This window comes from Oncorhynchus tshawytscha, linkage group LG34 (genome assembly GCF_018296145.1).
Source record: "Oncorhynchus tshawytscha isolate Ot180627B linkage group LG34, Otsh_v2.0, whole genome shotgun sequence".
In the NCBI taxonomy this organism is placed as follows: Eukaryota; Metazoa; Chordata; class Actinopteri; order Salmoniformes; family Salmonidae; genus Oncorhynchus; species Oncorhynchus tshawytscha.
In genome coordinates, this window is record NC_056462.1 from 13,164,820 (window position 1) to 13,182,398 (window position 17,579).

The 17,579-nt window shown below is 43.3% G+C and overlaps 1 protein-coding gene across 4 annotated transcripts; it reads left to right on the forward strand.

Annotated features, from left to right (window-relative positions):
• The first annotated feature begins 2,866 nt into the window (after positions 1-2,866).
• LOC112232033 (transmembrane protein 154) lies at positions 2,867-14,266 on the forward strand. Of its 4 annotated transcripts, none has more exons than XM_042311990.1 (9): positions 2,869-3,094; positions 4,538-4,609; positions 5,424-5,489; positions 5,604-5,663; positions 5,906-6,061; positions 6,409-6,466; positions 9,230-9,306; positions 9,833-9,879; positions 11,892-12,162. In XM_042311990.1, exons 1-8 carry the CDS (start codon positions 2,974-2,976, stop codon positions 9,865-9,867), a joined length of 645 nt encoding a protein of 214 aa, XP_042167924.1. In that variant the 5' UTR covers positions 2,869-2,973; the 3' UTR covers positions 9,868-9,879; positions 11,892-12,162. The 4 variants fall into 4 exon arrangements, with proteins under 4 accessions (XP_024254608.1, XP_042167924.1, XP_024254607.2 ...); XM_024398838.2 differs by lacking the exon at positions 11,892-12,162 and adding an exon at positions 13,159-14,266 and having other exon boundaries at positions 2,870-3,094; XM_024398839.2 differs by lacking the exons at positions 9,833-9,879; positions 11,892-12,162 and adding an exon at positions 13,159-14,266.
• Positions 14,267-17,579: the final 3,313 nt, after the last annotated feature.

The following is a 17,579-nucleotide window of genomic DNA, read 5'->3' on the forward strand; positions in this document are numbered from 1 at the left end:
CTGCATAGGCTATTACGCTGAGTCTGGAGAGTAAATGAGCTTTCCCTCTTTAGAAGTGAGATATTGTTCTACTCTTTTGCATTATTTTCTGTCCCTCTAGCAGGAAGGAGCAGCGGCTGTTTCTTTAAGGATCGATATTGTATTGCAGTGAGAGATGTGTTGAGGTAAAATGGGTCAAACGTTGTGCTGAATGCATTATTAAGTCTTAGACTTGGATGTATTGGTCACCTTTATTTCTCCAGTGTGTTGTTCCCGCTCTGTTGAGAGACAGGGAAGGTTAGTGGTTTAATTGACTGAGGGTGCAGCACTCTAAGTACGACCAACAGGACGGCGGGCTGGACTGCCCTCTTGTGGACAATCTATCCCACTGCAACCAATGGAATGTAGGTCCTGTTTGAATACTTAAAATTGCCTTCTTCCTCCCTTCCTTGAATTCACTTATTATGCTTGGTGCTTATGCACCAATTGATCATATATTTTATGAGGGAGGAAGGATTGCATGTTAAAGGTTGAATTTGATTATTAGCAGTAGAGGCTTTGCTTCTTCATAACAGGTTTGTCATGAAAATAATTTGTTTGTTGACTTAGGTAGCCATGGTTATAAAGTCCTCCTATTCACTGCTGATATGATTCATTTGCATAGCTGTAGATATTGACGTCTCCATGGAAACGGAAGGGAATAACGTTATCCACTTTGGCAGCCTCTGACCACATCTATTTTAACACGGAGGGATGGTCATTAAACATCAATAAATACATGAAAACAAAGTGACTAGAGACCCTGAATCTGCTTGATCCACTCTATGACTTCTGCTTTATCCCAGCCCCTCCGAAAGACACGTATAGGCCTACAGGTTGAAGAGGTTGGAGCAGGGGGCTGCCACACTGAGCACCCATGGAGCGGTTGCTGTGGATTTCTCAATAGCACAACGGAAGACAATGGCATCTAGGATTTGATACCAGCAATCTTCCCGGTACGCTAGCTCACTTCCCGACAGATTTTTCATGTCAGACCCGGGATTCGAACTGTCAAATCTCTAGCTCGCCTTTCAAAACCTGCTAACAACTAAGCTATTTGACGCCCCACCTAGTAGTAATGGTTGATATTCCTCAAAAATGTAGACACAATACTATTCACTAAATCATAGCACATCCCTCTAAGGCTGACTAAGGATCTGATCCTTTTTTTTCCCCCCGCCTAAAATGACATACCCAAATCTAACTGCCTGTAGCTCAGGACCTGAAGCAAAGACATGCACATTCTTGATACCATTTAAAAGGGGTGGGGGGGGGGGAGTGGCGGGACACCTATCTCATAGAGGTTAAAGCTGACTCCACTATGTCTCTGTGTAACGCTTGATGTGAACATGCATTTCATCTCCACACTCACTGCCTTTTAGAGTGAAAGCATTTTCTGTTTAGCCTAATTAATTAAAACCATGGAAACGTTCAATATTAATCTCCTCAGCGCTCTGAAATCTAACTGCAGTCATAATCTTATACAGACTAATGCTAATTAAAGTTCCTTCAAGGTTATCTCTAAACAGGCCAACTGGGATCACCAACAGCTTAGTTCTTTATTGTGGAAATAATATCATTGAGTGGTCACAGACTTGCAACTCCCCTAGAGTTAGAGGTAGAAGAGATGACTCTATTTGAGGTCGAATGGGAGCACAGTGCCTTCTTTTGTATTCTCATGAGCTCATATTACACTTTACCACATGGGGGCGCTAATGGACCATAGAAGATATACGTTGTATTAAAAATCCTCAGGCATGCTGGCCTCCTAGTTCTCTTGCCAGACTAGACACAGCTGGTAAATACATAAATATGTTTAAAAGCCTTCAGTATTGATAGAAAGAGGAAATGTATTCATCTACCAAAGCCTACATTGACTGGTGGATTATGTCTCTGATTTTCCTGAAATGCATCATCCATGAATCACAGCTAGACTTAGAGTTAGAAACATGTATTAAAGTGGCACTTGACAATGATACAATAATACACAATACTTAAACACATTGTGGAAAGCTCCAACTGAGTTTTGAGACACTGAAAACAATCATGGTCAAACACGGTACATGTCTATAATACATTGCATCATCAATACACATGTATAAAATAATCATTGTAAAAAACAATTTAAGTACAGTGGATAACCCCAAACCTAACTATGCATCACAAAACCCTCATTCGCATTGGTGTGTACTGTTACTTTTTATTTGGCCAACATTTTTTTAAAAGTCCGTATCAGTTGGAAGCTTCTGTGTTTATAGTCTCAACTCTGAACATGTTTCAACTCAGAAAAATCATTCACCTGTGACATCATGTCTAAACTTGTCATGGCCGGGGCTATGCTTTATGGGATAGGTGGATAAGGGTATATGGGGGAAGGTTAATGAGGTATAACAACATATCCATAGATAGTACAGTATACAACATTCAGAGCTCAGTTCTGACCCTGTTAGCAGTTTGAATTCAAACCCAAACAGAAGTTTACCTGGTCCTTCAGGAGACCAGTGTAACAGAGAACAACTACCAGCTGCTCCTTACTGAATGTAACTAAGCAAAACATTTTCCTATCCCCCATTTAGTAAGTTTGCTGTGCTCTTGTCTTCTCTTTGGTATGCCCCGAGTGCTTGAATACCTTAACTGGGAGGAATTTGCTTCAGCAGAGAGCAGTGGAGCTGCCAGGCTTGTGGCTACAAGCACACAGTTAATTGCATCACATCCGCAAGAGTGATCCAGCTGGGTGTGTGTAGCTATGTGGCTGTGTACTCTTTAGGTTTCTCTCTCCCCTCCCTCCCTCCCTCCCTCCCTCCCTCCCTCCCTCCCTCCCTCTCATTCTCTCTCTCCTCCTCCTCTCGGTGAGTCTCTAGGTGAGTCAAAAACAGCCCTGAATCAGGAAGTAGGATGCCGTGACAGACATTAGTAGGCAGAAGGAAATGGGCACCACCACCACACAATGTCACTATGTCTGCTGCTGCTCCTGTCCATGGTAACACAAGGACGAGAGGGAGGAGAGGCCACAGGGAAATGACCCCATCGTCGATCATGTTGCTGCTGGCTCTGACAGCCTGCCTGGCGGGGACTGGTAGGTGTGGACTGTGGATAGTAAAGATGATTTGCCCTTACTGCTCATTGGAAACAGAGCTTTCATGGCTTTCTCTACTCTCCCACTTTCATTACTTGTCTGTTTTCTATTGGTGTCCTTCCTGTTCTTCTTCTTTTTCCCAGTTTGCCTGAGAATGTAATAGTCTGCTGAAATGTGGTTGATATTGGCGGGTGGTGGCTGCTGAAATATGTGTGGACACGTTTTATGAAGAGATAGTGAAAGTTCTAGGCCTTTTGACTACATGGTATTCTATCCAGTAGGTCTCACACACTGTACCTGAGTAATGGCTGCTGTATGGTTACATGTGCCTTTGAGTGGCTTCACAATGCTTTCTGAAGTTGAATATTTGAATAGCTCTCCGAGAGCTTGTTCACTTCTATTCAAACGGATGTTATTGTCTTTGTACATCCCTGTCACATGTCAGTTGATGTTCCTGTTTCATTTCAAAAGATCCATCTCCACCAAAAGAACGAGAACATTGTGTTTTGTCAGTAGGAGAACCATTAACAGAACATTTTTCGCAATGGCATTACCCAGGTTCTAATGGCACAGTTTGTTCCCTCTGTGGTGCACGTTATCTCCATCTGTGTGATACTTCTTTTGAGTTGAAAGAGTCATAGAGTCTACTGCCAGTATATGTGCCTTGCCTTTATCACTGTATCCACTGGCTGGTAACCAAGGGATACGTTCATTTGAAAGGGTTTTTAATGCCATGTCCATGTCTCCTCAACACATTCATTTTGAATTACACTGTACATGCCCAAACATTTACAGTAAGATGTGTCTGTGATGGTCCTTGGAATGTCCGGGGTTAACCTACACAAAGAAAGGTGCTATCTAGAACCTAAAAGGGTTATCAGGCTGTCCCCATAGGAGAACCCTTTGAAGAACCCTTTTTGGTTCCAAGTAGAACACTTTTGGTTCCAGCTACAGAGGGTTCTACATGGACCCCAAAGGGGTACTACCTGTAACCAAAAAGGGTTCTACCTGAAACCAAAAAGGGTTTGCCTATGGGGACAGCTGAAGAACGCTTTTGGAACCCTTTTTTGTAGGAGTGTATGATACATAGGCCCATTTAGTTAAACATGATTAAGGTCACAGCTCTCAACCAGGTACACTACTGACAGGCCCAAACTGATTCACATCCAAAGATCTGATGACTGTTTAAACTCATTTTTCTGGGAAACAGTATCACACTGTCTGACACAGTGTAGTTTGCACATAGTGGAGTCTTTCGTGGGTTTTCTATGAATCCCCAATATTCTAAATTGCATAAAACAAGGGTGATGACTTCTTTCCTGGCCAAGTGACCCGGGAAAACTCTTGGCTCTCGTTATACCGTAGGCTTGAGGTCAGGTGGTGTTATAATGAAAACCCCCTGGCCCTATGTTGCTTAACCATGGACTCTTTCATTCATTGCAGTGTTCTGCCAGGGTGAAGAGGACACAAGTACTGTTGAAGAAACACAAACAGAAAGTTATGCCGGGTTCTCAGGTGAGCTTTAGCTGTTATCTGCTCCCCCCATGCGCATGCTCCTCCAACACAACCTGGTGGCAATAGCTCATAACTGTCCCTGGTGGCAATAGCTCATAACTGTCCCTGGTGGCAATAGCTCATAACTGTCCCTGGTGGCAATAGCTCATAACTGTCCCTGGTGACAATAGCTCATAACTGTCCCTGGTGGCAATAGCTCATAACTGTCCCTGGTGACAATAGCTCATAACTGTCCCTGGTGGCAATAGCTCATAACTGTCCCTGGTGACAATAGCTCATAACTGTCCCTGGTGGCAATAGCTCATAACTGTCCCTGGTGACAATAGCTCATAACTGTCCCTGGTGGCAATAGCTCATAACTGTCCCTGGTGGCAATAGCTCATAACTGTCCCTGGTGGCAATAGCTCATAACTGTCCCTGGTGACAATAGCTCATAACTGTCCCTGGTGACAATAGCTCATAACTGTCCCTGGTGGCAATAGCTCATAACTGTCCCTGGTGGCAATAGCTCATAACTGTCCCTGGTGGCAATAGCTCATAACTGTCCCTGGTGGCAATAGCTCATAACTGTCCCTGGTGGCAATAGCTCATAACTGTCCCTGGTGGCAATAGCTCATAACTGTCCCTGGTGACAATAGCTCATAACTGTCCCTGGTGACAATAGCTCATAACTGTCCCTGGTGGCAATAGCTCATAACTGTCCCTGGTGGCAATAGCTCATAACTGTCCCTGGTGGCAATAGCTCAAAACTGTCCCTTTCCAACGGGTTTGGGATTAGTTGTGCTTGTGTTGATGCTTTTCTCAATGTCCCCAGTGATCCCACCTGTAAGTGATGCTACCCCTACACCAGACTCATACCTATCATCTGAGAGTCCTTCAGGTGAGATTACACCTGTCTCCATAACACAATTCCATTACCTGATTTCCATCAGAACCTTGCATGGCAACAACAAAAAGGCCCTCTGGTTTCTCATTTCATTTCATGTCATTTCAGAGGGATATGAGACTGAAGCTGAAGCTGGTTCTGGGTTCAGTCCAGGTGTCAATTTAGAAGGTATATTACATCAGTACATCAGTACTTTGTGACAACTGCTGATGTAAAAGGGGCTTTATAAACTTGGTTGATTTGATTGATTGATTGAACACAAATTACAAAACTGATGGAGTGTTTAAGAAAACCGTGTGTTAGAAACGATTATTGAGATGGTGAAAATAATTGCAGAAACATTGCAGACAAGCTGGTGTTACATCTATAGCAGCACGCTCAGTTTCCCACCATGATGGTTCCTCTTCCAGGGGAGGATCATCAATCCTCTGAAGCACCACTGGAGGACAGTCTGAGTCTCACCTTCGTCATGGTTCCTGTTGTGCTGGTGGTCGTGATAATCGCCATGGTAGTGGGAGTAGTCATAATCAACCGCAGATGGAATCGGAAAGGAAAGAGCAATTCTGGTAAGTCATGAGAACTGTGCTATAGCCGGAAATATGTCCACATGATGAAAGTGCCATGTCCCCATTCTCATACACCATGACAGATCTGCTTGTGACTAGATGTACTGTACAATTCAGTCGTCCATTTCATTGCATGGGTACTTTACACCACTATGACGTGAAAAACAACTCTGAGTTGGGGTATGTTTAGCTTTGTGCACACTTATTTAGAATAGTGTGTAGGCCTACAGTTGTGTACTCAACCACAATACAGTATACAATGTATGAGTGGATATTGTTAATGTACTTTGACATGACTTTATTAGACGGTGCACGATGTTGGCTATAATGATGGTTTCCTATTCCAGATCATGTAGAAGAGGATAAATATTTGCATGGTAGCGATGACACAGAAAAAGTTCCAATGTAAGTATGAGTTATACAGTGCATTCGGAAAGTATTCAGACCCCTTGACTTTTTCCACATTTTGTTATATTACAGCCTTATTCTAAAATATACAATTATTTCCCTCATCAATCTACAATCAATACCACATAATGACAAGGTGCAAACAGGTTTTTAGACATTTTTGCAAAGAACAGAAATACCTTATTTACATAAGTATTCAGACCCTTTGCTATGAGACTCGAAGTCGAGCTCAGGTGCATCCTGTTTCCATTAATCATCCTTGAGATGTTTCTACAACTTTATTGGAGTCCACCTGTGGTAAACTCAATTGATTGGACATGATTTGGAAAAGCATCGAAGGTCCACAAGAACACAGCAGAAATAAATAATGTAAACTGTTCTAATGTGTAGTGAGTTTCACTTACTGCCTAATACACAAGGGTCCAAAACTGTAAACCTAAAAAAAAACACTAAATAGATTCTTAAATGGAAGAGGTTTGGATCCACCAAGACTCTTCCTAGAGCTGGCCGCTCGGCCAAACTGAGCGATCATGGGAGAGGGGCCAATGTCAGGGAGGTGACCAAGAACCCAATAGTCACTCTGACAGAGCTCCATAGTTCATCTGTGGAGATGGGAGAAGTTTCCAGAAGAACATCCATATCTGCAGCGCTCCACCAACCAGACCTTTATGGTAGAGTGGCCAGACAGAAGTCACTCCTCAGTAAAAGGCACATGATAGCCCATTTGGAGTTTGCCAAACAGTACCTATAGGACTCTCAGACCATAATAAAAAGGATTCTCTGGTCTAATGAAACCAAGATTGAACTCTTTGGCCTGAATGCTAAGTGTCATGTCTGGAGGAAACCTGGCACCATCCCTACGGTGAAGCATGGTGGTGGCAGCATCATGCTGTGGGGATGTTTTTCAGCGGCAGGGACTGGAAGACTAGTCAGGATCGAGGGAAAGATGAACGGAGGAAAGTACAGAGAGATCCTTGATAAAAACCTGCTGCAGAGTGCTCAGGACCTCAGACTGGGGCGAAGGTTCACCTTCCAACAGGACAATGACCCTAAGCGCACGGACAATGACCCTAAGCGCACAGCCAAGACAATGCAGGAGTGGCTTTGGGACAAGTCTGAATGTCCTTGAGTGGCCCAGCCAGAGCCCAGACTTAAACCCGATCGAATATCTCTGGAGAGACCTAAAAATCCCCAAATACAGTTGTGCCAAGCTTGTAGCGTCATACCCAAAAAGACTCAAGGCTGTAATCACTGCCAAAGGTGTTTCAACAAAGTACTGAGTAAAGGGTCTGAATACTTATGTGAATGTGATATTTTTTATACATTTGCAAAGATGTCTAAAAAACTGTTTTTGCTTTGTCGTTATGGGGTATTGTGTGCAGATTGATGAAGGGACAAAACTATTTAATCCATTTTAGAACAAGGCGGTAGGATAACAAAATGTGTAAAAAGTCAAGGGGTCTGAATGCTTTCCGAATGCACTGTATCTAGGCTACTGCTCTTAACTGTGCTCTCTATACATTTTAAGTTGCAGGCACTTAAATTCGTGTATGGCAGTAAATCTGTTTCTCTTGGTATGATTTTGACCTCACCCTTTCTCGCCTCTGTTTGTTATTTCCTGTATAGAAAGAAAGACGTTGAGGAGTTTGAAACAGGCGTGTGTGTGTGTGCTCTGTGTGTGTGTGTCTCTCTGTCTCTGTGGGTGGGTGTGTGTGTGTGTGTGTGTGTGTGTGTGTGTGTGTGTGTGTGTGTGTGTGTGTGTGTGTCTGTGTGTGTGTGTGTGTGTGTGTGTGTGTGTGTGTGTCTCTCTCTGTGTGTGTGTGTGTGTGTGTGTGTGTGTGTGTGTGTGTGTGTGTGTGTGTGTGTGTGTGTGTGTGTGTGTGTGTGTGTGTCTCTGTGTGGTGTGTGTGTGTGTGTGTGTGTGTGTGTGTGTGTGTGTGTGTGTGTGTGTGCGTGCGTGCACGTGTGCTCTTTTCCTCAACAAGTTGTTTCACACAAACACACACGCACCAGTCTCTCATATCTGACATAAAATATATAGTCATGTGTGAATCGAAGTGTTTACACCTTAGCCTGAGAGCTTATGAAAGAGCATTTCAGCAGAAATATGGCAAAGCTCAAGTTCCTCCTGCTATGACATGACACCCTGTCCCTGGTAACCAGCCTCCACGTGAGAATGTACGGTATGACTAAGGTATCTTTAGTGTAAGAGAAAGACTAACATAAAGGAAATAACCGTCAAATACGATCTCCTGTCAAAACTTTACACTGCACATGAATGCTCTCTCTCTCTCTCTCTCTCTCTCTCTCTCTCTCTCTCTCTCTCTCTCTCTCTCTCTCTCTCTCTCTCTCTCTCTCTCTCTCTCTCTAAGCCAATCATGTGTCCATGATGAGCATTGACAGAAAACTATAATCAATGACGAGAGCGCCCTCTTGTGAGAATCAGCAATACTACCACTCAAATGGCCTCGAGTAGAAAATCATGTCAAACTCTATTGGAGGGAAGGACAGTGCTTATTCAAATACGAACAGTTTTGGGTGGAAATCAGTGAAAAACAGCTTATTCCTAAGGAGTTTAATTTGAGACCAGTACACCGTGTGAGAAACCCCTCAACTGTTTTGGATTGTCTTTATACCTCAACAGTGGATGTTTGTATTTTCCCCCCCTCTACACTCTCTTCATTTTAGTCCCTTTATTTTGTCATTTTTCAAATGTCAAAACAGTAATATGACGGGCTGACGATGTTGGCTGTTTTCCAGGCCCATGTTTGAGGATGATGTCCCCTCTGTGTTGGAGCTGGAGATGGAAGACCTGGAACAGTGGATGAATAAAGATGGTGAGTCATCTTAAAACCCACCAAAAGAAAATGTATAGCAGCCCACTAATAATTATCTTTGAAAGTCATGTCTAACTGGAACAATCTGAGCTGAGGCTGTATATCTTGTATGTTAGTTGGCAGTGGTCGTCCTTGTTCTCCGAGCATTAGACTACTCTTGGTTCACAATAAGAAGATCTGTCTCTTGTCAACTCTGTTGACTACTCACTCCTGTTTTGTAATTGAAATTTGGACATTTGTAATCACATGCCTTTCCCTGATAAATGCCGCTGTGAAAACAGGTTGGTTGAGTATACCTTTTCTCCAATAGAGGGCGCCATTGCATACTTTATTACTGAACCACTGCTAGTGTTTCGATAGCGTTCATACGTGGACAAGACTGGAGTCAATTCCTTTTATATGTGCACTTTAAATATCTAAGTACATACTGATAGGAAAGCTATTCGTAGACTGTAAATGTCCATATTGTTTGGGATTTATACAGGGATATTGTATTCGTCACATGAGTTGTCAATTTGTTTTTTAGGTGGAGTTCTAATGGACTCTGGACAAGGGATCTAACATGAGATCATGGTAAACATACACCTGTTATTTACTAACACTATAGTAGTCAACTCTACTGTACTTTGCTGATTATGTAGCAACGCTGCAGGATAAGAGAATGGGCTCTATTCAATCTGCATCACTGAATCGTTACAGATTGCGCGATATAAATGTAAAGGTAATTCCCGATTGAGCCGACATAGGCAGCGTTTACCGTGAACGTAGTTTCCGCTAACGCGAATATTTCATTTACATTTCAATCACGCTTTAACGCTGAATATCTCTAATACGGATCGAATAGAGTCCAAGGTGGTGACTGGTGAATGCCACACCCATCAATGCAACTCAGGAACAGGGAGGGAGGACAGACAGCCTGGTGATGACATAATGTGTTGTCCTGGTGACATAATAACATGACCTGCTGCTGTTGACGTGGGTTGACCTGTCCTGCTGTTACTGTAACATGAAACTCAACAGTCTATCATTTGATTAAGAGAAAGGATCTAGGATCAGTTTAGCCTTTTAGATCATAATTAATAAGATGGACATGGATGAGGATCAGCACATGTACTCTGTGACACTTTATAAATACAGGCCTTGGTCAGTGGAGGCTGCTGAGGGGAGGACGGCTCATAATAATGTCTCCAAGGGAGCAAATGGAATGGCATCAAACACTTGAAAACAACATGTTTGATGCAGTGGTGCAACTTTTGTTTTAGAAGTGGGAGGGACATTTTTTTAATACATATATTTTTTAATCCAGTCGGATAGACACTCCAAACAGCCTACCCAACCTCTTGGAGGCGTCCGTTTTGTATCACATTCCAATGATAAAACGGGGGAACAAATATCCAATTTCAGAATGTGGAGGGGACATGTCCCTTCTGTCCCCATTGAAAGTTTTGCCCCTTGTTTGATGTATTTGATACCATTCCACTTATTCCGCTCTAGTCATTACCAAGAGCCCGTCCTCCCCAATTAAGGTGCCACCAACCTGCAGGTACTATTAATAAAGCTGCCAGTTGAGAACTTGTGAGCATCTGTTTCTCAAACTAGACACTCTAATGTACTTGTCCTCTTGCTCAGTTGTGCACCGGGGCCTCACACTCGTTTTCCTATTCTGGTTGGAGCCAGTTTGCGCTGTTCTGTGAAGGGAGTAGTACACAGCGTTGTACAAGATCTTCAGTTTCTTGGCAATTTCTAGCATGGAATAGCCTTCATTTCTCAGAACAAGAATATACTGACAAGCTGACAAGTTTCAGAAGAAAGGTATTTGTTTCTGGCCATTTTGAGCCTGTAATCGAGCCCACAAATGCTGATGCTCCAGATACTCAACTCGTCTAAAGAAGGCCAGTTTTATTGCTTCTTTAATCAGAACAACAGTTTTCTAACATAATTGCAGAAAGGTTTTCTAGTGATCAATTAGCCTTTTAAAATTATACACTTTGATTAGCTAACACAATGTGCCATTGGAACACAGGAGTGATGGTTGCTGATAATGGGCCTCTGTACGCCTATGTAGATATTTCATAGAAAATCTGCCATTTCCAGCTACAATAGTAATTTACAACATTAACAATGTCTACACTGTATTTCTGATTAATTAGATGTTATTTTAATGGACAAAGAATGTGTTTTTCTTTTAAAAACAAGGACATTTCTAAGTGACCCCCAACATTTAAACAGTAGTGTACATACTCATCATGTGCAGGTATTGATCCTTAATTTAACTAGGAAAATCAGTTAAGAACAAATTATTATTTACAATGACAGCCAAACCCAGATGACGCTGGGACAATTGTGTACCGCCTTATGGGACTCCCAACCACAGCCAGATGTAATGCAGCCTGGATTCGAACCAGGGATTGCAGTGACCCTTCTTGCACTGAGATGCAGTGTCTTAGACCACTGCACCACTCAGGAGCCCAATTTAGCAACAGCATCTCTTTTTATAGTATTTTACCCTGTTTTCCTCCCCAATTTCATGATATCCATTTGCCATCCAATTACAATATTGTCTCGTCGCTGCAACTCCATAACAGGCTCGGGAGAGGCGAAGGTCGAGTCATGCATCCTCCGAAACATGATCCGCCAAACCACATTTCTTACCAACCGCCCGCCCCTAACCCGGAAGCCAGCTGCACCAATTTGTCGGAGGAAACACTGCTCAACTGACGACCGAAGTCAGCCTGCAGTCGCCCGGCCCACCACAACAGTCATTTCTGTTCCCCCTGCACACCTTGTTTTGATACACACACACACACACACACACACACACACACACACACACACACACACACACACACACACACACACAACACACACACACACAGATACAGAGCGAGACAGAGTCTCACATACTCCCACACATGCTTCTATTATCTCTCTGACACACACACTCACACGCACAGAAATATACACATGACTGCACAAACACATGCCTCACTTACTGACATAAGGGCACACACACGCACACAGTGGCTGCTGAACTCTGTCCCCTAGTCCTCCTCTGTACCCATCGTAACCTTCTAACCCTCTGAAGCAGGAAGAGTCCTGACATCTGTTAGCGATTACCACAGGCATGCATGGAAGTGTGGCGCAACAGGGCGTAGGGATGGCCCCTTGTTCTCTCTCTCAGAAAGGCTGGGAGGGTCAAGGTCCATTAGACTAGCTGTGAGCTCACGTCATTCACACACAGCTTTTTTCCCCCAGAGTTCTGTGGGTTTGCAGTGTGCCATAAGGGTGGAGGGTCATAGACTACTCTCAGTTAACTGTGTATGGCAGGCCTACTGTAGACCAGTGGAGGCTGGTGGGAGGAGCTATAGGAGGACGGGCTCATTGTAATGGCTGGAATGGAATAAATGGAACCGTTTAAAACACATCAAACATGGAAACCACATTTTTGACTCCGTTCCATGTATTCCATTCCAGCCATTACAATGAGCCCGTCCTCCTATAGCTCCTCCCACCAGCCTCCACTGCTGTAGACAGCATGCCCTATTGTAGACCTACTGTAAGTACATAAAAATCAACTGTAAATATCTGTTGTTTCCAATGGGGGATTTATTGACAGTTTGGTGTAAACTAGAGGATCAACATGCCAGCTGATTGGGAAATGACATCATTCTCATTCCTTCCCAGGAACCTTTGTGAATTACATACTGTAGGACAGAGGGTCTGGTGTGACAACCAAACGAATGTTAAAACATCACGTCACTCCTTCTAATGAAGGATGTTATTCTATTGATTGTATGAACATGTACTGTACTGTAGTCGCATGACCTCTCCCTGTCTGTCTGTCTCCTATAGGCTAGTCCCTAAAGAGTCACGGAGTCAGTCAATTCTCTCTCTCAACCGTCCTCTTGCTGTACTGCCGGTGACAAAGGACATTTCCCCATCGCAGGGAAGGACATTCTGTTACCCAGCAGCACTGTAGGCTTCTTCTATTCATGTCAATGTCAAAGCAACGTCATCAACCGACCACATTGACAACAAGAAAGCAACACCTCCACCAAGGTGACTGCAAAAAACAGGAAATGCTGAATTTATTTTCCATTTCAGCATAAACAAAAGACAAGTAACAATAAATGCACAAGTTAAACTTTTTTAGAACGTAACATCTTAAAATCTGCGCACTCCACCGTCAAATGTACTGTGGTATAGACTCTGGAGAAACAGTGTGTGGCAATAGTCCTTTCACTACACGGATCCTGATTGTGGTCGGCCTAATAATGCGCCATCAACTCAGTACTGTGCCTTTTTAGTCATTGTTTCAAGTTCATATACACTTTTTATGTGATTGTTTTACTGTCTTTTGTATTCAGCTGTCATGCAGTGAGAGAGGAAGGAGTAAAACAAAGGAGGTTGGTGGCACCTTAATTGAGGAGGACGGGCTCGGGGTAATGGCTGGAGCAGAATGAGTGAAATGGTATCAAATGAATCAGACACTTGGTTTCCATGCGTTTGATGCCATTCCATTCGCTCCGTTCCAGCCATTATTATGAGCTGTCCTCCCCTCAGCAGCCTCCTGTGGAGTAAAACGTGTACAACTATTGCTGAAAGCGGGTGTAGGTAGCCATGTTCTGACACCCAGACAACAATATCAGGACTTGACCTCCAAAGATCCTACAGGCCCTCCCCTTTACAACATAAACACATATTCCATGCCCACAGTAAAGCCATACCAGATGGTATATACCCTTATTCCAACGGCCAACTAACCCAGTCCCATGATAGATATGATGGCTCTAACCCAGTCCCATGATAGATATGATGGCTCTAACCCAGTCCCATGATAGATATGATGGCTCTAACCCAGTCCCATGATAGATATGATGGCTCTAACCCAGTCACATGATAGATATGATGGCTCTAACCCAGTCCCATGATAGATATGATGGCTCTAACCCAGTCACATGATAGATATGATGGCTCTAACCCAGTCACATGATAGATATGATGGCTCTAACCCAGTCACATGATAGATATGATGGCTCTAACCCAGTCCCATGATAGATATGATGGCTCTAACCCAGTCACATGATAGATATGATGGCTCTAACCCAGTCACATGATAGATATGATGGCTCTAACCCAGTCACATGATAGATATGATGGCTCTAACCCAGTCCCATGATAGATATGATGGCTCTAACCCAGTCCCATGATAGATATGATGGCTCTAACCCAGTCACATGATAGAGATGATGGCTGTAACCCAGTCACATGATAGAGATGATGGCTCAACAAATGTTTATGCTAAAGACTGGCTAGTGTCTCCTCCTCTGTTCTGCTCTGTCCCTTCTGGTTGTAGTATACAGACTGCACGTGGATCTATCTCTCTGTCTCTCTTTCACTCTCTCTCTGTCCCTCTCTCTCTCTCTCTCTCTCTCTCTCTCTTTCACTCTCTCTTTCTCTGTCTCTCTCTCTCTCTCTCTCTTTGTCTCTCTCTGTCTCTGTCTCTCTGTCCCTGTCTCTCTCTCTGTGCCTCTCTCTCTGTCTCTCTTTCACTCTCTCTCTCTCTGTCTCTCTTTCACTCTCTCTCTCTCTCTGTGTCTCTCTTTCACTCTCTCTCTCTCTCTCTCTGTCTCTCTCTCTGTCTCTCTTTGTCTCTCTCTGTCTCTCTCTCTCTCTCACAAACTCCGACTCTAATTACGAAACCCTGCCTATTGTTTTATGCATGAGATAACTGAGAACTGCTGGCTCACTGCTTTGCTATGGTTCATGCCCATCACGCAATGCTAAAGCTGTTTAGAATTCAAGAGGGATTAGGGAAGGTAATTTCTGAGATGGTCTGTGAGATATTTTCACAGAGTGCAAATTTCAGTTGGGTTTTTTGTATACAGTGACTGTCTTGTGATGTTTTGTTTTCCCTGATTTTCTTTGAGAAACAGTATTTAACAATTACTGTCATTCCTTCCTAAGCATGTCATTCCCTTTGATGGTACACTGTCTTTCATTGGTTGAATATGTTTTTCCTCCAATGATAGTGGTGTTGTTGATATGCAATCTGAATCTACAAATTCTCGTCACATCGATGTATAAATGTTTTGCTCAGCTCTACGTGACAGTCAGTATTTTGCAGTAACTTTCATTGTAAATATGTGGAAGATAATTTTTTTTACTTGCGTGTATATTTTTTAAATGTGTAAATTGTGCTTGATTTGATACAAATATTGATATTTGCTTATGGTCATTGGAGTGAATTTGGTCCCTCAATCTCTGTTAGGTTCTCATACTTGTCAGTAATCCAAGTGTTACAGCAGTAGTTATTGTAATAAAGAGTAATCATTTCAACAAGGAACCAACTGTCCGGCCATACATTTGCATATTTGTAAATCATCAATAAATCTGTGACGTGCTATTTTGTTTGTGTGCTCGTGCCTATTAATGTGTGCCACTTCCTCTGTCCCTGTATGCGTCACAGGAGGTTGGTGGGACCTTAATTGGGGAGGACGGACTCCTGGTAATGGCTGGAGTGGAATAGGTGTAACGCTATCAAACACATGAAACACATGGTTTCCATGGTTTCCATGTGCTTTATGCCAGTCCATGTGTTCCGTTCCAGCCATTATTATGAGCCGTCCTCCCCTCAGCAGCCTCCACTGGTGTGCGTGTGTGGTAGAGACAGAAACTCATCCCCCATCCACCTCTCTCTACCCTCTCTTCCCTCCATATACCTGATGGACACTCATTGGATGGTAATGGAATTCATATTAGAGGAGGCTGGCGAAGAGCAGCAAGGACAGACATCCTGGAAAGCAATGCATATCAATAAGGACTAAAAGGCAGGAGAAATGGAGTCGCTATTCTCCCTCCTCTCGCTCTCTCTCTCTCTCTCTCCCTCCTCTCCCTCCTCTCTCTCTCTCTCCCTCCTCTCCCTCCTCTCGCTCTCTCTCTCTCCCTCCTCTCCCTCCTCTCGCTCTCTCTCTCTCCTCTCTCTCTCTCTCCCTCCTCTCTCTCTCTCTCCCCTCCTCTCCCTCCTCTCTCTCTCTCTCTCTCCCCTCCTCTCGCTCTCTCTCCCTCCTCTCGCTCTCTCTCTCTCCCCTCCTCTCCCTCCTCTCCCTCCTCTCTCTCTCTCTCTCTCTCCCTCCTCTCGCTCTCTCTCTCTCTCGTTACATCATTACCAATGTGCTGTCTGAAACTCCAGCTCAAGGTCTCGCACTAGTGTTTCTGCTTTTCACCTGGACAGTTACAGTGCCAGTATATGGCATATAAACATGTTTTTATCTCTTTAGATCATTGAAACATCTGCCGTTTTTTGATGAGTGTCTGGAGGAGACCTTTAAAAGTCATTTAAGAAGTCTATAAATCTACTTTATAAATATGTCTTGAGTGAAGGAGGTTGGGGAGGGGGGGGGGCAGGACAGAGACAGAGGTTAATGTGTCTCCTCCATATTTTTTCAATATAAATAAAATAAAATAAACATTTTTAATTTTTTAATTTTTTTTTTATCTGGATATATCTGATACAGTTTGGGCTCCTGACTGGTGCAGCGGTCTAGCACACTATATCTCTGTGAAAGAGACATCACTACAATCCCTGGTTCGAGTCCAGGCTTTATCACATCCGGCTGTGATTGGGAGTCCCATAGGGTGGCATAGACTTGGCCCAGCGTCGTCCGGGGTAGGCCGTCATTGTAAATAAGAATTTGTTCTTAACTAACTTGCCTAGTTAAATACATAAATAAACATCTCGTTGATATAGCACTGCATGTATTGGTACTCTACTGCACAGCCCAGGGAAAGTGTGCCCCTAAACACAGACCTAATATTACTTTACCTGATTCTGAACTTACTGTAATTGTTAACAGTTGAAATGCAAAACTGATCACAGATGAGCTAATAACTATTATACTACCACATATTACACTGGACTGGTAGTTGACCTCAGACTGCTTCATATGTAACCTTCATGACAGCGGTGTATGGTAGTTGACCTCAGACTGCTTCATATGTAACCTTCATGACAGCAGTGTATGGTAGTTGACCTCAGACTGCTTCATATGTAACCTTCATGACAGCAGTGTATGGTAGTTGGCCTCAGACTGATTCATATGTAACCTTCATGACAGCAGTGTATGGTAGTTGGCCTCAGACTGCTTCATATGTAACCTTCATGACAGCAGTGTATGGTAGTTGACCTTAGACTGATTCATATGTAACCTTCATGACAGCAGTGTATGGAAGTTGACCTCAGACTGCTTCATATGTAACCTTCATGACAGCAG